This window comes from Humulus lupulus, chromosome 8 (assembly GCF_963169125.1).
Source record: "Humulus lupulus chromosome 8, drHumLupu1.1, whole genome shotgun sequence".
Lineage (NCBI taxonomy): Eukaryota > Viridiplantae > Streptophyta > Magnoliopsida > Rosales > Cannabaceae > Humulus > Humulus lupulus.
In genome coordinates, this window is record NC_084800.1 from 120,469,700 (window position 1) to 120,495,124 (window position 25,425).

At 39.4% G+C, this 25,425-nt stretch overlaps 2 protein-coding genes across 2 annotated transcripts; one reads left to right on the forward strand and one right to left on the reverse strand.

The window, feature by feature from the left end:
• The first annotated feature begins 8,280 nt into the window (after positions 1-8,280).
• Positions 8,281-13,124, forward strand: LOC133798384 (uncharacterized). The gene is made up of 3 exons (XM_062236649.1): positions 8,281-9,470; positions 11,464-12,009; positions 12,575-13,124. The coding sequence occupies exons 1-3, from the start codon at positions 8,631-8,633 to the stop codon at positions 12,680-12,682; spliced, it is 1,494 nt and encodes a 497-aa protein (XP_062092633.1). The 5' UTR covers positions 8,281-8,630; the 3' UTR covers positions 12,683-13,124.
• Positions 13,125-13,379: 255 nt separating this feature from the next.
• Positions 13,380-15,925, reverse strand: LOC133798385 (thylakoid lumenal 15 kDa protein 1, chloroplastic). The gene is made up of 7 exons (XM_062236650.1): positions 15,608-15,925; positions 15,371-15,466; positions 15,206-15,278; positions 15,039-15,100; positions 14,079-14,160; positions 13,851-13,911; positions 13,380-13,767 (listed from the first exon to the last, which is right to left on the reverse strand). Exons 1-7 carry the CDS (start codon positions 15,842-15,844, stop codon positions 13,716-13,718), a joined length of 663 nt encoding a protein of 220 aa, XP_062092634.1. The 5' UTR covers positions 15,845-15,925; the 3' UTR covers positions 13,380-13,715.
• Positions 15,926-25,425: the final 9,500 nt, after the last annotated feature.

Below are 25,425 nucleotides of genomic sequence, written 5' to 3' on the forward strand. Positions count from 1 at the left end.
CGGGAAGCAATCTTTAGGGCAAGCTTTTTTTAGATCCGTGAAGTCGATGCATGTCCTCCATGTCCCGTTTGGCTTAGGCACCAGAACTGGGTTGGGCAGCCACATAGGATACAAAGCTTCTTGAATGAAGTTGATCGAGTATAACTTTTCGACTTCTAGCTTGAGGGCTTCCGCCCTTTCCGCCCCTATGGGCCTTCGTTTTTGCAGGACCGAGGTCGTACCTTTGTCGATGTTCAAGGCGTGGCAGATGATATTGCGGTCGATCCCAGTCATATCCGAATGAGACTAGGCCAGGACGTCCTGGTTCTCCTTTACCAAGGCGATGATTGCGGGCCGGACCTCTGCTTTCAGGTTCTTCCCGACTTGGATTACTTTGGTCGGGTCGATGTCACTGATGCACACTTCTTCAATCTCCTCCATGGGCTCTAGGACGCGGTCCTCCCCTATACGCGGATCTAGCTCATCCTCATCCCGGACAAACCATCTTACTGGGGGAGGGGGCAGGACTGGATTGGCGATTTCCTTAAGGGGCTCTTCGCGGACCATGCACACGGGTCGGGCGGATACGTGGTAGCATTTTCGCGCGCTCTTCCGATCTCCCCGGACTGTTCCCACTCCCCCGTTATCGCAAGGGATTTTCATGCATAAGTGGCGGATAGAGGTGATTGCCCCGAAATCGACCAACGCTGGTCGACCAAAAATGATGTTGTAAGCGGTGGGGCAGTCCACCACCACGAACGTACAAAATTTGAACGAGCTTTGCATCTCGTTCCCCAGAGTTACGAGCAACTGGATTTTTCCCATTGGGAGTATTGAGTCCCCATTGAAGCCGTAGATCAGGGTTGGGCATGAGGCTAGGTCCGCCTCGGTCAAGCCAATCGCAATGAATGCATGTTTGAACAGAATGTTGATGGAGCTTCCATCGTCCACCAACACTTGGGCGTCAATGACCAGAGGGTCGTGATGCGGGAAATGGACATTGCAGACGTCATCTTCCATGAAGGTGATGGGGAGGTTCATCAACTTTGGGCGTTGGGTCGGTGCCTGGACTACGGCGCATACCTCTTGGTCATGGCCAAGCTCACCGAGGTAATGCTTCTGATCATTTTGGGACTATCCTCCCAGATGGGGCCCGCCCGAGATGGTGGCTACGTGACCATCTACTCACGGGGGTGCGGTCCCAACCGGGTAAGGCATTCCGGGTCCGGGTGCCTGCACGGTGGGGGCCCCCTGAGGGGCCTGCGGTCCTGGACCCTTTGTGTATCCTCCTTGGGGAGGTAGGTACGCTCCAGGCGTGCCCGGGATCGTGGATTGCCCGGGGACTACTGAAAATCCTGGAACTCCCACGGGCATCCTGACCCATTGGTGGAGGTGTCCCAATTTTATCAGATTTTCAATCTCGTCCTTGAGCTATCGGCATTCTCCAATTGTGTGGCCCACCTCCTTATGGTAAGCGCACCTCTTGCTAGTATCCCTCAGATTCCTTCCTCCTTTGAACATGGGGGTCGGTTTCCGGTAATGGATCGTCCTTTCAGTGGCCAAGTAGATGTTCTCCCTGGTATCCGCAAGGTTGGTGTACTCTGAATATTGGGGTTTGTAGCCCTTCTTTCCCTTCTTAGATGACTCGGCCTGATCTTGTCCCTTCCCGGATCTCTTTCCCCGGGAGGGATTCACACTCGCTTCGGTTCCCCCTACCTGGGACGGCGGGGCTCCGACAGGAGCAGCGCTGTACCCGACTGGCATGATTCCGTACCTGGAATAAGGGGTAGACTGGGCCGGGGCGTACCCCGAAGGGGCAGGGCCATACATCGCGGGTGCAGCAAAGGTCATTCCTGGGGCGGCTGCTGACCCCGGCGCAATCAGGGGAGTGACGTACGGCTGGGCCGGGTATTGCATCCCGTATCCCGAAAATGTTTGGGCACTTGGCTGAGGTGTCGGCTGCCACCCGAATGCTTGGATTTGGGCCTCCTCCCAGTTAATGAAGCCTTAGGCCCTTCTTATGAATTCCTCGAGGGTAGCCGCCTTGTTGCGCTGCATGTCGTCCCAAAGGGGAGATCTCGCCCGAATCCCGGATTGCAGGGAAACCAGGCGCTGCCCATCGTCTACCTTGGTCTTGGAGGCTTCCTCGGTGAAGCGCTGGATGTAGGCCCTTAACGCCTCTGTGGGGAGCTGCTTGATGTTGACGAGGGCACTGATCTGCATGTCCATCCTCATGGCGGCCACGAACTGTTTGTGGAAAGCTGACTGCAGTCCGGACCAGGATTGGATGGATCCCGGCTTAAGCCTCTTCCACCATTCTTCAGCAGGTCCACCTAGAGTAATCGAGAAACAACGGCACTTGCCTTTGTTGCAGACGTGGGCTACGGTCATCAAACGAATATAGCGCGACAGATGGTCTCTGGGGTCGGTGTTCCTAGTATAGGCGGGCAGGCTCAGGATTTTGAATCCTTTGGGGAGCACCACATCCAGGATATGCCTGGCGCAGGGCTCCTTGTCTTCCTCATCGGAATCAGTGTCGGCTCCCTCCTGCTTGCGGACCAGGCAGTCCGTGACTTTCTTTAAGGCGGCCAGCTCTTCCATGAACTATTTGGCCGTACCATCCTCCAGGGGAACTCTCTCATTCCTTCTGTCGTTGAGATTGTTTCTCAAATTGCCATCTCGGGGGCGAATCTTTTCTTTGCGAGCCAGCTCCTTTTGAGCATTCAGCCCACCATGCAGGTCTACCCGAGATGTATCGTCCCCAAAACTGGGGGCGTTTAGCTTGTCGTTCTGCTAGCGCTCCCGGTTGCGTTGGTTCACGAAAGTGCTTGGGTGGAAAGACCATTTTCATTCGATCTGCCCTGGGGCGGGCCGGGGCCTGGTACCCTGCGGGCACGTCCCTCGCGGATTGATTTGGTGGCCCTGTCTTGGGACGGGGCGCACCTTCTCTTTCCTAGGGAGCGGCCGAGGACGGGTCCCGGTCTTTTGGATAGGAGGGACTTCCCTTTGGGGGTTTGCTTTGGCCTTCCCTTTCTCTTGGGCCGGGTTAACCGGAACCTGTCCGGGATCTTGTCCCGGAACAGGAATCGGCCTCGCCTCTCCGAGCGCACCATTCCTAGCCTACGGAGCGGGCGGCTGCGTTCCTAGAGGTGCAACGACTGGAGGGATAGCCGCTAAGCCTTGGGTGGCTATGAAAGCTTGCAGGGCTTGGAGGGACTCTTGCATCCGTTGAGTGGCTTCCTTTTGCTCGGCAATCCTGGCCTCTTGGTCCAGGACCTACTATCTCAGTTTAGTCACCTCCGGGTCCTCCTAGTTGGGGTCTACTTCTTCAGAGATCGCGGGATCCTCAGCTTCGAGATTGTGGTATTCTCCCTCATTTCCCTCCTCCTCCTCATAGTAATCTTCCCCATATTCTTCCCGCCTTCGTAGTTTTGCAACTCGCCAAGCTGGGACATCTAAGGAAGAGGTTGGCTGGGCAGTGGCTCTCCATTGCCTTGTTCTTGATTAGTAGGGTCGAAAGTGGTGTGTATTGTGTTCACCATTGTTGCCAACGTTCAAGGTCAACTCTAGCTTTCTCAATCTCTCAATGAAAGCACCAAAATGTTTACTGAGTTTTTCGGAAACCTTAATAATAGAATATTAGAGAGCTTAGAAGAAAGGATTTAAGGAATAAAGACAAGGTTTTGACGTGGTTGGGGCGTTAATAAGCCTTAGTCCACGAGACAGTTGTATTAGAGCTTAGAAAACCTTTGATAATGGAGTTTTTCTACATGTTTTTGCAAAGTAACTACTTATCATCCAAATCTCGATCCCCTCCACAGTGCACCGCTATCCGTATTTATAGGCACAAGAGTGCACTGGGCTTGGGCCGGGCTGACTCAAGCCCAATAAAGGCGTAAATATCATTGGCTTCTCAGATGGGAGCCTAATACAAAGGAATAAAATAAGAAACGTACAATAAGCTAAGCCCATTGGGCCAAACCAAACAATATCTTATTCTAAGGCATGAGACAAACTGGAATTTTAGTCTGGGTTCTCTAGGCTACGAGGAAGATTTGGGGGACAAGATCAGTCAGAGTTGTGGTGGCGCAGTTCTGAACCAACAGCGTGCAATCCCGAGGCAGCCTCTTCTGCAGGTTTGAGCGTTGGGACAACCCCCACGCTTCATGGGACGATGTCAGTATCTTGGGCACTTTACCTTGCCAACCTCAGACAACCAACCCGAGTTCGTTTACCCATGTCCCCCTCCGTTCACCAAGGTCCTGGACCATCTACCAGGATCCCGGACCGTTTACCAGGGTCCAGGACCATCCACAGCGATCCCGGCTCCTATCTTGGTTTCTCGAGCCGCGTCCTTCTCTGCCACGCCTCGGGGCGTTGGGGGGAGCGGTCCCGGGACCATACCTCCTGCCCCTGGCGGAGGTCTCGGTCCGAACTCCCGGACGCTCTTTGGGCCTTGCCCAGACTTGGGCTGCCAACATCTGTTTTCCTCTCGCCAAATGGGCCTGATCTGGGCCTTAACTCCAAACCGGGCGGCCCACGGGCTTAGAAGGTAACTCAGACACCCAGGAAGAAACGGGGATAACACTACCCAACAAATAAAGTGTCGCCTTAGGATCGATCAAGTTAAATTCAGATAGCTTATAAGACAATCTTTATAATTTAAAACTCAAAATAACTTTTTATTTTCTCTTTTAAAAATAAAGTAGCGTTGGTTTGGTCAAGATGCAATTATCCACTGCAAAAGCTTAATCGCATCTTTGTAAGTGTAACCCATTATTTCGAAATTCATGACTTAACTTAGAAATTGTCGTCTTAGGGTCGGTCAAGCCTAAAATACATCACTCGTTCCTATCTTCATAAGAAGCCAACCTTGGTAGTAATATGTTTAGAAACCTTCCTTAGGGGGGCGGAAACAAAGCCGCCTCGAGACCATATCTCACGGTGTTGTACTAATAATGGAGACCATAGGTCACATTGAGATGTTCACCTTCTCCCACTTACTATTTTAGAAATAATGTGTTTTATTAAACTAATCAATTAATTATAAATTAATTACTAGTTTATTAATAACCTATAAATGTAATTAATTACAAAATACATTTAATTATAAAAGAGTCTATTTCTACAATTAATGAGATCTAGATAATTACCTATTACATTCATCTAACTTTACTAAAACACATTTTAAATAAAGTTGACTATCTTGAAGGCATATAAAAACTATTGCATTTATTATGATGTGAGTTTATACTTAGAAGTTTACATGCAATTTGATTTCTCCAAAACAATTCACATAAACAATTAAGACAATCCTAAATAATCATGTTTCTAAAAGATGTATGATTAATGAAAACTGTGTGAGATTTCATGAATGACATGTAGTTGACTAATGCATGATCATATTATCAATCAAACATTAATTAACATTTATTAAAATAAATAGCAATAAAGGATGAACTGGGTACCATTGGGTATTTCTAAATTTACAACCCTTGAAAAAATAGAAATAAAAATTCAAAATAGCCTTTAACTTGTTGTCAAAACTCCAAGAATGCTTCTCGTCTCTTTTAGGCTATCTTGCTAATCTTTAGGAATTTCGTTATGCCCAACCAATTAATTAGAAACTAATTTTCTAACTAATTCATTTAATTAAAACTATCTGTTAATTAAATAATCATTTTGTCATCTTTTTAATTTAGTTGAATTTGAATAATTAAATAATCAAAATCAAATCATTATTTAAACTTAAGATAAAATCTTAACCAACTAAAAGATATTTTATTTTTCTAACAAAGATAAAATAAGATAATTAATCTTATAAATTCAAACAATTTGAAAATTAATTAAATAAAAATTAATTGCACAAAAATAGGATATAGCTTTGGGCACCAAGATTGGTGCCCCAGACCACTAGGGCCGGCGGCACCATGGAACCTTAAGGGCTTGGGTTGGTGGCTGTCGCAGGCAGTTTGCACGACACCTTGGGTGCGCACTGCCTGCAGTGGCGCACGCAGTAGGCACAGGGGCGTGGGCATGCAGGCACACAAGCACTGGTGCATAGGCGCACGGGAGCAGACGCGCAGGCACACTAGTTCCCGTCCTTATGACAAAGAATAAGTTGAAGAAATTTTAGGACTTTGGCCAAAAACTCAACTTATGGCAAATGTTTAAAAATGGATTTTTATCACTTTAAATAAAGAAGTAAATGTAAAATTGTGGAAATTGGAAATGGTTCTTTTTATAAAAGTAACTAAGGAATTGGATGTTAAACCAATCTAAAATCAGTTGGAGATAAATAAAATACGATTTTTTTACCATTTTAATAAATTAAGGGTTCAATTGCCCTTATTTTCAAAAATACTACAAAAGAAGTTTTAGATTATTATTAAACATGGTAAAAATAATAGTTTAGGTTAAAAAGGATCTTTATAAACAAATGGTGACTTTTCAATAATAATAATAATAATTAAAGAGTCTAAAAGGAGTATTTTGGTATTATGAAAGGATATTGTGAACTTCATAAAAGGATGAAAATTATAATATTTTTATAAAGATGTGATTTTGTTAACTCCCTTTTCTAAAACCAAAGTACAAGTTATCAAATAAGAGAGTTCGTTCTTGAAGAAATATTTAAACATACGGTATGGAGAGCATGTTACTGTGAGACCGATTTTCCTACGATAACTTAAAGGCTGAAAAGAAAACTCGGCCATATACACTATGAAGTGTATAAGAGGTTGCAATATAGAGTCTCTGATAGTTTATTGCGTGCAACTATTGTAAAATATTAGCTATAAGTATACGTCATAGTTTAATCCGAGTACATTGTACTAATTACAGTAACCGCCAAAGGGAAAAACGAATAGCGGTATTAAAGATCCAGTTGGGAACTAAGGACTCTAAGTAAGTTAGCATTTCCCTTTCTTGACTATAATATGAATATACCAGTGTGTGCTTGTAGTAGTAAATTACACTAGTTTTGTTTGGGTCATTAAGACTAGGGTATGCTTAATACCTACTATTGCAATGCTTTTGCATTCTGCAGCTAAATGGTAAGTAGGTTCGGGTTGGAACCAGAACCTTAGTGTAATATAGTCTGGATTGGAGCCAGGACATGGTAAGCTAAAGTCTGGGTCGGAGCCAGGACATAGTAAAATTATATTCTGGGTTGGAGCCAGGACATGGTAAAATTTTAGTCCGGGTTGAAGACAGAACATGGTAAGATAGTCCGGGTTGGAGCCAGGATGTTAAGAGTGATTCTAGGTTGGAGCCAAGATCCTTTGTGTTTGTTCGAATTGATTAAGTTGTGTAATTATATATATCTCGAATGTTTTGGAATTTTCTGAATCCAGGTTATTATGATATGTGTGACATTGGTTGTTAGGTACAATCAAAGTATTTGATTCTGATTTGGCTATTACTTGAGAATTGTATGATAGGGTTGGAACTTATCCAATACCTTAATGACCGATAGCGATAACTACCTTAGGTCAACCCGTTACTAGGTTTAGTATACTTGTGATGTAAGACTATTCCTACTAAGCGTTTTTGCTTACCTAGTTGTTTCATATTATAGGTAAGTGCAAGGGCAGGGCAGAGAAGTGAGTGCTGAACTCTTCTTATGGATATGTACATGTGGCTTGACTTTGATAGGTTTTTGATGGATCACCATTTTGAAAAGAAAAAGTTGAAAGCTCGTTATTACTTTTAGGATAATTACTTTATTATAACTCTCTGGATGAGTGTTTGTATATCCGTTTGTTAAACTAAAAAAGTGTACACACATGACATTTTCAAATGTTTTTTTATATAGATTTTCGGTATGATGAGTTAAAGAGAAAGTTTTAAATTTTCGCATGATTTTTTGGTCTTGTATATTTTGGTTCGTTTCAGTGTAAAAGAGAATACAATAGATAGTTTCCTTAGCTCTTCATTTAATTGATATATACAAATAAGGCAACAACGTGGATGAATAATTTTGATTAGCAATAATTTGGTGCAATCCAATATCGAGTCTCACACATAAATTATCAAATATCGAGTCTCACACATAAATTGTCGTATATTAGTACTCTTTAGTGTACATTAGGTGAATAGATCGTTGGTCAGCCAATCGAAATTGCATTTGCTTGTATGACCATGATTGACCACAATAACCGATTCTTCGCGTCGACAGCCACGTGGCGAGAAAATAATAAATACATACTGTGCTATTTCTTTTCAAAGTTAAATTTCTTTTATTTGGGGTGAAAAAGATAAAAAGGAGACAATTAACCTATTTATTTAAATCTCATTGTTCGTACAGGTACCATATCATTGTACCTACTCACCTCTCCATCCTCTTCAGTCAAGTTTTGTGAAAAGATCTTTCATTTTGATTTTTTGGAAGGAAAAAAAGAAAAAGCTTTACTCCCTTTCTTATTACAGAGAACAAAAAAAAATCAGAATTTGACGTCCTATATTCTGAGCAGTTGTTTTTTTCCATATATTTTCTGGCTCACAAAACAGAGCAAGCCCATCAACTCTGTTTTCCTTTTCTTTTTTTTTCCAACTACACCGGCCAGCGGCGATAGAATCTCAATCTGGGCATTAGATGAAGATTTTTATCCCTTGATAATTATTGTGTGAATTTTCTAGGTGAGAAATAAATGAAGCAGAGTCGGCTTGGACCGAGTCAAGTAACGCTCAAGGCGTCAAACTTTTTCGGATTACCCGAGAAACCAAGCGAGTTCTTCGCTCTTATGATGCGAATCGGACTCCTGGTTTGCCTCGTGGCGTCAATTTTCCTCGCTCTCCACTCGGCTTTCTGGGCCAGGTCATCCCACCGGTTCGCCTTACCAGACCGGATAAGGAAAGCTCGAGACTTCTCTGCACAAAACGACGACGATGTGGGACCCACTAACATCTCTCACATTATTTTTGGAATCGGCGGTTCGGTGCACACGTGGCGAGAGCGCAGCCACTACAGCCTTCATTGGTGGGACCCCAACGCAACCCGCGGCTTCGTCTGGCTCGACGCGAAACCAAAACCTGACGTAATAAACGGCAGCGTTTCGATCCCATACCGAGTCTCGGAGGACTGGACCCGGTTCAAGTACTCGAGCTCACAATCAGCGGTTCGGATCGCCCGAATCGTGCTGGAGAGCTTTCGGGTCGGGCTCCCAAACGCGAGGTGGTTCGTGATGGGGGACGATGATACCGTGTTCTTCGCTGATAACTTGGTGTCAGTGTTAGCGAGTTACGACCACACGCAGATGTACTACATTGGCGGAAACTCGGAGAGCGTGGAACAAGACGCGATGCACTCGTACGACATGGCGTTTGGCGGTGGCGGTTTCGCCATTAGTCGCCCGCTCGCGGCTCGCTTGGCCATGATATTGGACGGCTGCCTCGGCCGCTATTATAGATTTTACGGCTCTGATCAGAGGATCTGGGCTTGCCTTAGCGAGCTTGGCGTGTCCCTCACTCGCCACCGTGGGTTCCATCAGGTATGCTCATACGTGTCTCTTTTTTATAGGTGTCGTATCTATTTTTTCTCAGCACGTGTCTTTTCGTGAGCTTTTGTGTGAGGTAAGTAGTCAAAAGTCTACGTGCTCAACTGGCCGTGCTTCACGGCAGTCTCTTATCGCATAATATCTTGCCACGTGTTGATTTAGTTTTAACCAGGAAAAATAGTTCGGCCATTGTGAAATGAAAGCCCATTCGGTTGGGTCTCTTGGGTGGCCATTGTGAAATGAAAGCCCGCCTAATTGACCCTGAAAATGGGGGAACCCACTTTAAACTTTTATTCCGAATTTCGAACTAATTTTTGAGGTTCTATAAGGTGATTAGGCTGTTTGTAACTGTTCTTCACAATATTTACCAAAATCATTATGAATTTTCTTTTTCTAAAAAGTTTTATTTAATTAATGCCGCTATTCAAATTTGAATTGATGTGTCGTATAGATAGTGGATCTTATGATTTTATTCCACTCAATTTTATTCTAACTGAAAAAAGGTAGTGTGGGAAATGGGTATCACGGCGTGATTCGGGAAACGAATAAAAGATTGGATCATAGATAGAATAAAACAGACATGGCCATTTGGTATTTTAATGTGAAAATTACACCTAGTACCCAATTTAAGTTAACATCTTTAATTTTTACTTATTTTTTAAAACTCTTTGATTAATACCTAAACTATTAATGACTCTACTCATTATACAGTGGTCTAGTGGAACTGACAGTGGAATATTATTTAAAGAAGGTAGTAAATAACACGACAAAGGCAAAGATTGAGATTTTTACATTGAACTTCTAGTAGTGTTTTAAGGGTAATATGAGAAATGTGCTTAAAATAATGAGTAATATTCAACTAAATATTATTAGTAGTTATTTTTAGTTAACTAATCCTAAAAGGGGGTATTTTTCAAGTTATCCCTATTTTATTTGATATCACCGGAGAAAGAAAGCCCCCAAAACAAGAAATGTAAAATGTGCCAGCTGTAAAAGCTCATCAAACTAAACTAATAAAGAAGGAAAAAGTGAAGCAATCCTAGCCTGTGGTGTCATGAGGCGTGGCATATTTGCATGTAGCTTTGATATTTTTGTTAAGTAAGTAATTTTGGTGCGTTTTGTTCTATTGTAGTCATTCGGTACAACAATTCTCTTTTTTATTATAACTAATTTTATAATTGAATGTGGGGATACCTAAATCAGGGATGTATTTTAATATAATCTGCCAAAAACGAAAAATTTAATGACCCATTGCACCCCTATTTAACAAGTGGTATACTGTGACTTGTCTCTCAAACATCAAGAAATGTGCTTGGTCGGTCCCAATCTTTACTTCATAGCAGTAAGAAATGGTTAGAAATAAAAATTATGCGGCACGTATATAACTTTGTTTTAACCTGTTTGTCCTTCTTATACGAAACTCACAGTTGCTTTATTTTATTTTTTTAGGAGAGTCAATTGTGAGTGGTCCTACACATTAAAAAGTATGATTCGTTTCTTTTCTACAGAAACCATCTTTTCATGAAAAGATGAAAAGGGTACCTTCACTACCCTGCTTTTATGGACCATGGTACATGACATGTTTAATGCTTCGCATGGGTTTTTCCTTTGCACGGTTGCTTGATCCGTTGTGAACTTGTGATCATTTTGGAGCAATTCAGTAGTATAGTATAGGTAGAGAAATTATTTTAGACTTATTTTGGTGTTTCGGAATACTATTAGTTTTAGTGCTTGCCTGTGCCAATTAGAACTATGAACATTAGACTTACAACATATTTTACTTGATTTCAATACAATATTAGACATATTTATTATGAGTATGAAAAATTATAAGACTAAACACAACGCACTAATCTTGACCGTCCATTACGATAAGACCAAATTTGACATTAACAAAGCTCTAACTAGTGTTTATACAGTTTTGATATAATTAAAATGCTCTCTGAGGTGTATTCACGGTCCTTTTGGTTTTCTTTTAATATTTCAGTTGGATATTAGAGAAAACCCGTATGGTCTTCTAGCAGCTCATCCATTGGTTCCACTGGTATCCCTGCACCATCTTGACTACTTGAATCCATTGTTCCCGGAGCAGACCCAAATAGAATCAGTGGAGACCTTAATGAAAGCATATCGGGTCGACCCGGGACGTATCTTACAACAATGTTTTTGCTATGACAAGAAGCGTAAATGGTCAATATCTATATCTTGGGGCTACACTTTGCAGATTTACCCCTTCATGTTAGCCGCTATGGAACTTCAAACGCCCATGCAGACGTTCAAAACGTGGCGGAGTTGGAGCAATGGACCTTACACGTTCAACACCCGACCCGTGAGCAACGACCCGTGCCAGCAACCGTTGGTTTACTTTCTTGAACGGGTCGAGGAGGTGGGTGAGAGTGGAACCAGGAGTAGTTTTGTGATGTCCGTGAGCAAAGAAGCCAAGAAATGTGGAAGGGAAGCGTATAAGCATGTCATGGCAGTCCCAAGAGTTGTTGTTAGCTCTATGAAGATGGACAGAGACTACTGGAATAAGGTAAATTTCTATCAAAGTCTCGTGCACATAATGCTAAACGTCTAGTTATAGAGGACCATGTAATTGTTATTGATTATATTATTCGAGTAATCCTTTACATTCATTACGCGAAATATTAAACGAGTACTAACTTCTTAATTAGGTCAAATTTTTATTGTTGCTTTCCAAATTTTGGACCACACCATTTAAATCATTTAAGACACACTAGATACTTTTTCTTTTAGTGAAGAAGAAAGTGCCCGTAGTGTCGCGATTGATAAAGTTGACATTATTTATATTAATTGTAAAAGGACAAACAATATTTTCGCTTTAAATGAGTCAATTTAAAGAAATAAAAAGTTCAACTCATCCATTTTCGTTCCCTATTCCACATCTTTGCCAATTGCCTTGACATTTCTATTGTGACACAACAAGTTTATGCTTTCACATCTTAAGTTAATCTTGTTGTGACTTGTAAGGCATATTATCTTAAAAATAATTAATATGCATATATATTGCTTAGCATCAAACAATCTGATATATTTTCATAAAAAATTATCTGATTATTTATGGTGATGATGTGCAGGGTCCTGTTAGACAGTGCTGTGAGATTATGGATCGTGGGAGTGTAAAGAACGGGACCATGCGGATTAGAATTAGAAAGTGCAGACCAAAGGAAACTATTACTTTTTAAGAGAGAAGAGAAAGCACTATTTTCTTAATATTACAAAAGTTAGTACACGACCAAAAATGGCGGCCAAATTAAGTGCTCTTAGCACGGTAGCACCTCATATGGAGAGTGTATATATGGGCTCTAAATTAATATCTCCATCCTAAGAAATATTAATTGTCATATGTGACTTTATGACAAAAGGTGCAAAAGCTCCTGTATAGGATTGAGGTTGCTTACGAGATGTAATGGAGAAGGAAGGTGAAAGAAGGGAGCTTCCATATAGCCTTTTGGTATTGAAATTATGCAGAGCCCCACCATCTCAAAAAGCTATATTTTAAGTGGCAAGTGACTTTATTTGTGAGGGGAAAGATGGTGGTAAAAAATAGAATAAAGAATAATTTGACTTATTAGAGTACTTTGTGTAATGGCATCTATGAAAAGAGCAATTTTATCTAACGGTACACTTGAATTGTGGTCCTCTTAAGATTATCACTAGGGAATAAATAGCTTATACAGTGATTTTTGGATTCTATGGCGGTTTCTGTAACGATGAGAATTAGATGTCATCGTAGACACGTTTTACTTCTTTTGCTTAAAAAGTAAGAATTCGAGTTTTTCTTTTCTATTACGGTGACAACAAGAGTTATTGCTGAATTACGTTACGAAAACCAACAATTTTAAGACGAAAAATCCTTGCAGAACTCTATAAAACAATGAATGAATGGAATAAAGAACTGAAAGCTTAAACAGCTTAAGTTTGAATCAGCATAAGAAATTTTCTACCTCTAGCCCTTTTTCGAAAGGAGAAACCTTAATAGATGTCACCAAAACAAAACAGGACGTTGCCTATAATGTCCCTGATATGCAACACTTAAAGTAAATTTCTGATCGTATTTGTGTTCAGTCTAAGAAAGAATTCACATGAACCCTCTGTTTATATAGTATGTATCGACATCAACAAGTTCTAAGGACGGAGCTTATCTCTTGTAAACAGCAGCTGTTACAGATGCAGCCTCTCTGATCCTTTTTGCTCCAAACTTGGACCAATGATGTACTAATCGCAAAGCAAGGTGTCACGTGTTGCATTTCCTGTTTTTGAATTTACACTGGTAGGGGAAAAAAATAGACTGACCAATCAATATACATAAATAGTGTGTAATGGATTGGAGAAGAGAATTATACAACTCACCCATCGGCAAATTTACAAAGGTATTCTCGTTGATCATCTCTCAAAGGCACATCAGTGAAGTCTGACCACAAACAAGAATATCAACCAAAAAGAACTAGCCAAATAGATGAATGGCTTACCTAAAAAAATGTTGAGAAACACAGGATGCACTCGGTTCCAACAATAACAATATTTCATAATGTTCTCTAAGGAGCTTAAAATCACATGATTGAAGAGTGATATACATACCAGCGCCTGTTATGTTGGAGCCTTTGAAAGATGTATTGCCCGTAGCAAGGGCACCTTCCAAGTTTGCGTTGCTCAAGTTTACCTGCAGAAAATGGCATAAATATGAATAAGGGCATCACTATACACACATATGTATGGAGCTTGCTGTTCTGCTTTTAATTTTTTTGCTTGGCAGTATAAGCCAAGAAATGCAGATTCCTATTTCCCTCTGACAATTCCATGTCCGACTAAAGAATGTCAACCACAATATACAAATTAAAAATCTAGTTAATTATTTTGTATTAGGATTTTAAAGTGATATGGCATTTATCCTTAGGATGGACAAGAAAATTGGTCAAGTAATTCCCTTCTAAGCCAACCTATACAAAACTAGGAATTCTCTCTCCAATACCTCAGCACCTAAGCAATGCCATGACCATGGAATCAGATAAGGTAAATTGGTTCCAACGGTGGAAGCGTGATTAGGAATACGGTATAAACTAGTTGGCCATAATCCTTGAATGGTTATATCATTAGACTAAGTATCGGTTTGGTATTATTGTGCTACTTGATGAATTTCTTATTATAAGTTGGAAGCACAACTTTCTCTTTAATTCTCAGTATAATTGTGGAAACTGCAAAGTGATTGAATTTGGTGTCGATTACGATATGAAATCATTTACCGAATAGTCTGGTTTTCAAAAAGTTCCTATTTTAGGAAGCATATTATAAAATAATGAAACATATTAACAGGCTTACTAGAAACACTAGTTGCAACTGACACTCGATTCATAATCATGAAATCACATCACAAGATGCAATAGCAAATACCAGACTGACTCTTTTATAAACTTCCTATTGATTTTAGCCTTCTACAATTAACACTGTACCCAAAAGAGGAAACAAAGGAAACTAATACCAGAACATAAAACTTTCCAAAAACTTATCTTAAATAGAAATCTTCCTAGAAAAAAAACTCACTTTTGCTACATTTGCCAAGGAAAAGTCTGCCCCTCTCAGATCAGCATCCGAAAGATCAGCTCCTAGAGCCAAAATTAATGTTCAAGATTAATATCTTAGATAAAGCACTTACTGAGTTCAACCATTAAAAAAATCCAAGCAATTAAAAGCTAAAAGAATCTGAACACCTGTTAGATCAGCATCAAAGAAGCTGGCACCAAGTAAGTTGGCACCTTTGAACTTGGCTTGTCGCAAAATGGACTGTATCAAAATTAACAAAACCAAGTCTACATCAACTAAAGCAATGCAAATATTGACAATAGATAAAACGAAATCTTCAATGGATTTCAGACCGTTTTGAAGTCTTGCTTGATCAAAGTCTTGCCACTAAAGTCCTTGCCAGTAAGATCCTGGCCCCTAGTCACTTCAGAACCGTACGGACCTCCACCCTTTCAAGTACAAACCACATTGCCGAAAATTAATCAAAGAACCCACCATAGTTATCATTGAAACGAAAGTTACTTTCCTTTTCACCTTTAGTTTCTAGGCAACCAAACAGGGCACCCCCCGGAAAACAAAAGAATGTTTACCTTGAAGGCGAGCGCAGGATCGACCACCAAGAGGGAAGTAGAGAGCAGAGCAAGCAAACTTGCCTTAGAGACAGATTGTACCACAGACGAAAAGAGAGGAGGAGGAGGAGGGCGTAGTGTACCTAAATGAGGTGCGGAATAGGAGGGGAGGGAGAAGTGGTTGTTGTGAGGAGGATGATGAGGAAGGGGAAGATTTGTTGGGAGTTTTGAGGACAAGGAGACGTTGAGAAGAGCCATTGACAGAGTTTTGTTTTTGTTTTTCTTCTTCTTTTCTTTTCTTTCTGGGAATTGATATTGGATAACGAGCCTAATCCCGAAATGGATATAGGAGTTAGGAGGGTAACTTCCACGCCTATCAGTGGAATAATCTTTACGCTAGTTTTTGCTGTTGGGTCCTTAACTTTTATATCTTTTCATTTAAATACTTAAACGTTTTATTTTCATCGGCAACACCCCATGTCACTTGTACATGACGCAGGCTGTCTCTAATGGGTGTGTCAATTGCAGTTCTAAATTTAACATAATTTTTAAACTATCTTTAATGCAATTGATTAAATGCAATATTTGGAATAATATTTAACATTATGGTCCAATGTACAAATTGTAAGGGCCAAAATATTGACTTATATAAGTGTTTCTTTTTTCAACATGTTTAGTAAATACATAACAAAATGGATGATAGCATATTCAATGGAATACCAAAGTATTATTAGCCTATTTTAGGAAAATAAAACTCTAAGAGGAGCGTAAACTCCTATTTCAATCTCTTACTCAACTTCCGTCTCTAAAAACACATGCTAAAATTTTTTTTTTTTCCAATTTTTTTTTCATAGCGGTATTCATTATAGTTACAACATCACTTTTACAATTTTTTGAAAAAAATTGAATAGTGAACATTACCGAAAACATAATTTTTGTTATTTCTTGATATTTTTGTTTACCACGTGTGTTCGAAAAAATGCAAATATATTTTCAGCACTGTAAATTATTTAGAATTTTTCGAAAATTTGCAAGAAATATGTTCTAACTACAATGAACAACGCTATAAAAATTGGCAAAAAAAAAAAAAAACTCCAGCATGTGTTTCCGAAGGCGTAAGTTGAATATGAGGTTGTTGTTAGCACTCATCATCACTTTAATGATGATAAAAAAAAAGTGTGCTAAATTTAGCACATATTAAAAATTGTGCCAACTTTATCACAATATTTAGTATGAGTCAAATTTAGCACAACAATATATGTAACTTTTTTATTACTATATTATCACTAATTAATACAATTTTAATTAACAATTAATGACTAGACATATTACTTTTTTTATTCACTTTTTTGGACAAAAAAAATTAGAAAAAGATTATTTTTTGCATATTATCAATAAATATTAAATAAATTGTTGACTTTTTGAGTTAATTTGCACTTTGAGTATTAGAGCACAATTATAATTATTGAGCCAAATATAGCATTGAATCATTTTTTAGCCAAATTTGACACAAAATTTACATCTTACATTTGAGATTAACTTATTTTATTTAAAGTCAAGAAGGAGCAGAAGCGATGATATGACGCGTGCAATACGAGAAGAAGCAGAACTAATAGATGTTGCTTCTACCAAAACGTAGAACCATTTAAATGAAGGTGGGAAAGTTGAATTAAAAATGGTGGCATGGACCAATGGGAATAGGCTCTTCTAACTTCTTTTACATTTTTGCCTACAAATACTAGTTTCATTACTTGTAGTAAAGATCTTTGATTCACTTTTCATTTACTGTTACTCTGACAAATTGTAGAGAGAATCCATTCTTAAGCATGAGAGATTCTTCTTGTAGGTACCCCATTGGGTTCTTTCTTCAAGTCAAATTCAAGAACACATTTACAAGGTTGATTAAGTCAACTGAATGTGTAGTCAAAGGCATTACTAATTCATGAAGATTTATTCTCTAGTCTTTCCTTATTTGGAAGTTTGTTGTTGAAAGAAAATTTACTCCTTAACAATTGGCATTATTTGTGGGAAACGTTTGTTATATTTTCTTGATTTTCTTGTTTTCTTCTTGCATAACAGATTTTCAAGAACTCATATAGCAAAAAGCTATGGCACCATCTAGAGTGAATGAATAAAAAAATGTCACTGACAAAGACACAAATAGAGTTGATGAACTCCTTTATTACTACATTGGGTATAACCAGATCCCCATGGCAAAAGATGACAGAATACACACGACATTCATGATAGAACGTGGAATTTATTGCTACAAAGTGATTTCGTTTGAGCTGAGAAATGCATGTACCATTTACCATAGGCTCGTGAACAAGATATTTGCAGAGAAACTTGGTAGATAATGGGGAGAAAAATCATTTGAAGCATTTAGAGAATACTTTGGTGTTCTAAACAAGTACCAGATGAAGTTAAACCCTACCAAGTGTGCATTTGGTGTGGCTTCTAGGAAACTTTTGGGGCACACAGTGAGCAGAAGGGGTATCAAAGCTAATCCAACACAAGTCACTTCTTTTTCTGAACCCAAGATGATTGGAAAGTTGCAAATGATGGAAGATGTTTGTGTAACGTCCTTCTAATCCAGGATCGTTACACTATGTATTTTAAATAGTGTCAGACTTGCTAATCAAGTCATTTGGTTATAAACATGTAGCTAAGGTTAACGTCAAGGGTTAAAGTTATAATTTTGGTCAAGGAACTGTTGACTTTTCATTTAAAAATTTCATACATACATGGGATCCCAAAATATTACAAACAACCATTTAAAAGGGTGTATATACATCAAAAGTTACAACCAGCCGACATAAGCTACAAAATAAGGGATACAACCCTAGTTCCTAGGAGATACCCTCGGTCGTGGTGGACGAGCAGCCGCATATGCACACGCCGCCACTGAAGCTCTTCAACCCATGGCTGGTCAAGCTTTCCTTTTCCCTTACCTGCACCACATAGCACCCATGAGCCAAGGCTCAGCAAGAAAACTTAAACATGTGCATGAACAGTAAATACAGGTTCTAAATACATATCTAGCATGCCCAGTAGTAATAACATACTCATGCATGCATAAAATTACAAATAAATGATCATTGGATCATTCTGGGCCCCGCTGCCTTGAATAGTTGACCATAGAGTCAACCCCGGGCCCTATGCCCTAGTTATGTGACCATAGAGTCACTTGGGGCATTTGCCCTTAGCTCTGAGTAACTAGCCATAGAGCTAGCCCAGCATACATGGCGCTTTAATTTTCCAATGACCATAGGGTTGGCCAACGTAATAGTACGTTGATGATTGGGCCTCAGCCTTTCGACCATCGCGTTATTGCCGCCCTTGACTAATAAGTCAAGCCCTAAGCCAGGTATTCAGATACAAATATAGATATAGATAAGCATACTTCAGACAATACAAGTATGCATACATATTACTCATATAATAGCATCAATTAAATACAAACATAATAATAACCACGTTCCTTAATGGGGTCGAGCCCTAGCTACGCAAATCAAGCGAACAATCATATAACACTTAGCCAGAAATAGAATATTCAAGTATGTTTAATCAACAAGCACAAACATAACTCAATCATGTTCATTCACAGGGGCCCGAGCCCTATTCATAGTTATAATCAACAACCGAGCCAAGCCCTAATCACATATACCACGTATTGGGTGCAGTTTTCTTACCTTAAGTCCAAGTGCAAAGCATATTAAGAACGACCCTCGAGCACAATCCTGGTTCCGAGCCCCTAGCAATAACCTAGTGACAACCAATAGAGAATCTTGTCAAAACTAGCCTACGAGACATCAAATTCTACTAAACGGGGTAGTAGGATTGATCCCGAGCCCTTAGGTTTGAGTTCCATCACTCAAAAACCCTCTTGGGGCTCCAAAATCCTTAAGCGTCGTGACCCAAAACAAAGGAGTCACGGCCCGCTCCAAGTCAGAGAGCCGAAGCCCTCCCCTGCATCAACCTGTGCCATGATGGGCCCTAGCAGGTGTCGTGGCTCAAATGGCCCGAAGGCACCAACTTCTTCAAACATTCAAGAGAGCTGCGATGCCCTAAGAACAGGGCCGCGACTCAACATGAAAACCCTATTTTTTCTCCATTTTCTTCAAGCCAAAACCCTCCAAAAACCTATCCCAATATAGCTAAAACTCAAAATTAAAACCCTCAATCAATTCAGCAGCTCAAGTCCAACAAAACCCAAGAAAAATATTGGCCAAAACCCCTCAAAATCCCAAAATCAGAGCTGAGTTTTCTAAACTCCAAAAACTCAACTGAAAATCATAAAACACAAAGAGTTAGGGTTGGAAATTGTTACCTCTGTTGCCCTAATTGATGGTGATTCTTTCCTCGAGCAATCCCGAGCCTACGCTAGCCTCGATTCTCCTTAAACCAAATTCTCAAGAAATTTGAGAAAGAAAATGTGTAGCCGAGAGAGAGAAAAGGGAGAACGTGTTTCTCTATTTTTCTGTGTTTGTGTAATTGTGAGGTTACTTAGACTCTAAGTAAATCCCGAGGCTCGGGGTCCCAAAAACGTCCCCGAGGGAAAAATGGTCAAAACTCCTTAATTTCCCTCATAATCTCGCTAATACCAAATATATCCTCTAATATTCATTCCCATTACCTGATAACCCGGTAATGGACTAGATACCCAAAATACCCCTTGAATCACCCAGAGTCGGGTATTAGGCCCCTCTGTGACTTTCCCGCTAACTTCCCTAGGATCGTCTCATGCTGAGTACTCGTCTCTCACATATATGCACATATATACAATTATACCCACAACGAGACAATTACAAAAATTTCCCTTCTAATAAGAAACGGGCCCACATGCATATCTAATACACCTAAATATGCATATCTAGTCATATTATCATATAACTCACATAATCACATAGTTTCACACAAATATATCTCATATAAGCATATAATTCCATAAATTGTCATCCTAGCCCCTTAATCAAGGTAATAAGCCTTATTAGGTAATTTGAGACGTTACAACTACCCCCTCCTTATAGAAATTTTGTCCTCAAAATTTTACCTAAACAGCTCGGGATACTGAGTCTTCATATCTACCTCCAGCTCCCAGGTCGCTTCCTCAACCTTGTTGTTCCTCCACAATACTTTAACTAAAGGTATAGTCTTGTTCCTCAAGACCTTGTCCTTCCTGCCTAAAATCTGAATTGGCTGCTCCTCATAGGACAAATATGCCTCCAGTACCAGATCTTCATAACTCTATACACGAGTCTCATCTGATACATACTTCCTCAGCATGGAAATATGGAATAAATTGTGCACACTGGACAGTGCAGGGGGTAAGGCCAACCTATAGGGCACCTGACTGATCCTCTCCAATATCTCAAATGGTCCCACAAACCTAAGGCTCAACTTGCCCTTCTTCCCAAATCTCTTCATCCCTCTCAGTGGTGAAGCCCTAAGGAAGACAGTCTCCCACATGGAACTCCACATTCCTCCACTTTAGATCTGAATAACTCTTATGTCTGCTCTGAGATGCGAGCATCTGAGCTCTAATCTTTTAAATAGCCTCAGTGGTCTTCTGAACTGACTCAGGACCCAAATATTTTGTAACGTCCCAAAAATGCTAATAGGGTTTAGTGCCTTGATTAGCGTGTCGAGAGGGCATAACTAGATATATGTGTGATTAACTGGTTAAATGCGTGACTATGTGGCATGCATGATATATATATATATATGATAATGTGAGTATGATTATATGCATGTTTATGAGTATTAAATATGCATGTGGGCCCATTCTTGATAGTTGGGGCATATTTGTAATGTTGGCCTGTTGCGAGCATAAATGTTAATATACGTGAGTAAATGATTGAGACCACATTAATATGTGGATATATTTGCAGTATATGGCTCGAGGCGATCCTAGTGAGCGGATTGGAGGAATAGTCACATCAGAGTTTAATACCCAGCTCGGGGCGAGCCTAGGGGTATTTTGGGAAGTTAATGTATGTTTGAGGTTTATTGAGTAACGAGTAAGTATTTGGTGATTAAATGGGCATGTCAGGATTAATTGAGAATTTGTAAGATAACTTGAGGAATTAGCGGGAATTGGGAAAATGACTATTTTACCCCCAGAGTTAAGTAGAGGGCTGGGAAAGCTTAAGGGCAAATTGGTCTTTGTTTAGGTAAGGGATATACTCGGAACCTTTAGGGAAGTGACTAGAATGTAGTGGAACAGCCTCAGTTTTTCTCTCTCCCTCTCCTTCATGAATTCTCTCTCTCTCTCTCTCTCTTGTGTTAGAAGCGTTGATGTGCTGAAGGGAGGAGCTTGATTTTAAGCTGGGAAGTTTGGGAATTGAAGCTTAGGGATTCAGGAGTTGAAACTAGTAGTGGGAAAGAGGTCTCTTAGGATTAAAGCTTTAAACAAGGGTAAGATTCTAACCTTTAAATTTATGAATTTTGCTGAACTGTTGTGGGGATTTAGAGATTGCATGAATTCTGGGTTCTGACTAGTTTGGGGTGTTTGATGGGTGTAAGAAATTTATTGTAGGTTAGTTATGATAGTTGGGATATAAGGGTAAGAACTCTGGGTTCAATTATGAGTTTGGCTGAAGATTGGGGTTGAATTTTAAGGTTGAGCCTTGAGGGAAATGCTGGAAAAGGGTGATTTTTCTAGGTTTAGGGGCTCGGTTCGTGATCCTGTTCTTCAGGCGTCGCAGCCCGCGTGCTTGAAGAGGCAGGGATGCCTCTGTTTCGCTAGGCGCGCCGCAACCTAGGGGGGTGCAAGTCGCGGCCTGTGTCCTCTAGCAAGGAGGGCCTGGCCTCTGTCTAAGGGGCGAACTGCGACCCTTAAGGGCAAATCGCGACCCTAAATGGAAAATAAAGGGAAGCCAAGGTTTTTAGGCTCGGGGATTCAAACCAAAGTGCTCGGGATGATTTCTACTATCCAGTTTAGTATAAATCGAGATCTTGGAGGCTAGTATTTGATTCCAAAGCTTTTAAATGATTTAGAATCTTATGGTTATCCATTATCGCATTGTGACTAGGTTTTACTACACGGGCTCAAGAATTAAGGATCGTGCTCGAGGGCCGTCATACGCTTACTGCTCAGGATCTGAGGTAAGAAAACTGCACCCAAGTTGTGGTTGAGGCTTAAACCCCTTGTATGAATATATTATGAACATGAACATATATGTAGCTGAGAATATATGATTGGGCATGCTTGTATACGCTACCATTGATTACTTGCTATGCGTTGCGCATCTGTGATTATATTTGTTTACAGGCCGGCCTAAAGGTGCCGGGGGCCGATAGTAAGTGTGCAGAATGCAGCCCGGCCTAAGGGTGCCGGGGTCGGATATAATGTTAGGAGTGTGTCCTAAAAGCATGTAAAGACATTTGTTTTTTCTATGAATAAATAAATACAATGGTTTATTATTATTGTCATATTTAGATTGTTAAATTATTGTTTGAATAATTTTGTAAATATCAAAAAAATTCCATATTCATTATTGAGGATGTGATCTTGTATTAGTACGAGAGAATTAAGATCACATGAATGAATAAAAATAGTCAACAACGACAAATTAAAGTTATGGAATTCTTTAATTGGAGTTGTAAGTACGGTTTACTGAGTATCATAATGATACGAATAATCTAGATTCAGATTATTGATGTGGTAAGACATCTCGGTAAAGGTGCTTTATATAATATGATTATATATGCATGGACCGATATGAATTAGAGTCTTTATCCAAAAACCATTTAATAATAAAGACTTGTAATTCATATCATAACAGATGATCATTTATAGATCAACCTAAATCCTGAGTGTTCATGAACTCCTGTTCATGTTTATTAAATCTTTTGATTCATTCGTTAAGGTCTCTTCAAAGAATGAGGCTAATGACTTTTGTTTTGGAGATTTAATATCATGGATGGCTGGGAACATGTATCAACAATACGGAACCTAATCTTTCCTGACGGATCGTATATTAGTTCCCTTAAGGGTTAATTCTGGAACTGAATGATTTTGAGCTCAAATCTATAATTAGATTATAGATTAATTATTCACTAGTAAATTAATGGTACTTAAGGAATAAGAAGTAAATTAGAAAGGTTAAATGGTAATTCTCCCATTCTAATTTATGAACTAATTAATTAGAGGGTTGAACTATTGTAAGATGGTCATATCAATGGACGACTTAAGAAAAAGATTTCTGCAAAAGTATATCTATAACATAAAGAGTGCAATTATGAATTTATAGTGGAGTAATATCAAAATTAATAAATTAACTATTATAATTAAAGAGTTTAATTATTTAGTTTCAATTTATTGGAGCTTAATGTTATAGGTCCATGGTCCCCGAAATGGCTCAAACAATCACTGTCAAAGGCAAATACAAAAAAAAAAAGGGCAAAAAGGACTTATGTGATAAGTAAAATATTTTTCTATGTATCAAACATAATTATTGTTTAATTATGTGTAATTAATTAATTAAGAATTAATTAATTATTTGATTTAACAAAAATATAATTAATTTTGAATTAATTTATTTTTGGGATTTTTGGTATTTAAATAATAATAAAAATTGGGAAAAATCACATGCTTGCACAGACATGTGGTACACGTGTGGCACAGTGCACAGGCACTGTGCTACACGCATAAGAGATGGACTTAGTCTCTTGATTCCACAATTTTAGTTATTTAAATATTAAATAAATAATGAGATATTTTAATATGATTAAAATATTATTATTTAAACAAAAATCTGATAACTGATCAGTTATTTTGAATTTGTGTAAAATAACAAATATTTTAATATATTGGATATTATTAAATATTGGATATCAGTTTTCACAGAACGTAATATTTCAGGGATAGAAAAATATCTAGGATTCTCTCAGAGAAAAGAGAACAGTGACAAAAACAAAGGTTATTATTCTTCACAAAACCTAGGTCCAAACTTTATCATATCTCATGTGTTGAGAACATCTGATAAATAGTTATTGCCTATTATTTGTATAGCGAGCCCACACTCGTTCTTTGTGTGCCTGAGAACATTTTAGAAGATCTTGGTGTGAGATCTCAAGAATTCAGTCATACGAAAAGATAGCAGCAAGGAAGGACCTGAGGTAATTTTTCTATTCTTGTCCTTGATTCAATATATATATGAGTGTGAAGAAGTAGATCTAGAAATCTTATGGGATTAATTTGACAATTTGATTGTTGTTCCGCTGCGCATAATCTCTGATTTGATCAATAAAAACCAACATATAAAGCCAGTGGACTCGGCCTAAGGGAGCCAGGCCTGGACATTATACAATAAACAGAAGTGTGGTTCGCGCTTAACTATTTGTGTTGATTGGTAAGATTGATGTATATGTTTGATTAAGTTGAGTACTTCTATTGGGTTTCTTGCGTATATTCTATTGTTCGTTGAATCCGGTGAATTATATTATTGCTTTTATATTGCTGCCTAGTTGTGCATGTTGCTTTAAGTTTTCTTGCTGGGCCTTGGCTCACTGGTACTACGTGGTGTAGGTAAGGGAGTTGATAGCTGGACCAACCATGAGTTGGAGAGCTTTATGTGTGGTGTGTACATATGCAGCCTGCTCGATCGCCACGATCTAGGTAGCTTGGGAGGAACTAGGGTTAAACCATGTTTTGCCGCTTAGGACGACTAAATTGTATCTGTTTATCTTTTACAAGTCTGCAAATTGATTTTTGGGATCCCGTGTACAACTTAATATTTTAATGAAAAATAATCATTTTGTTGACCAAATCTTTTATTACTTGACCTTGACTTAGTTTTTAATTACACATTTAAGTTCAAACGACTTGCTTAGCA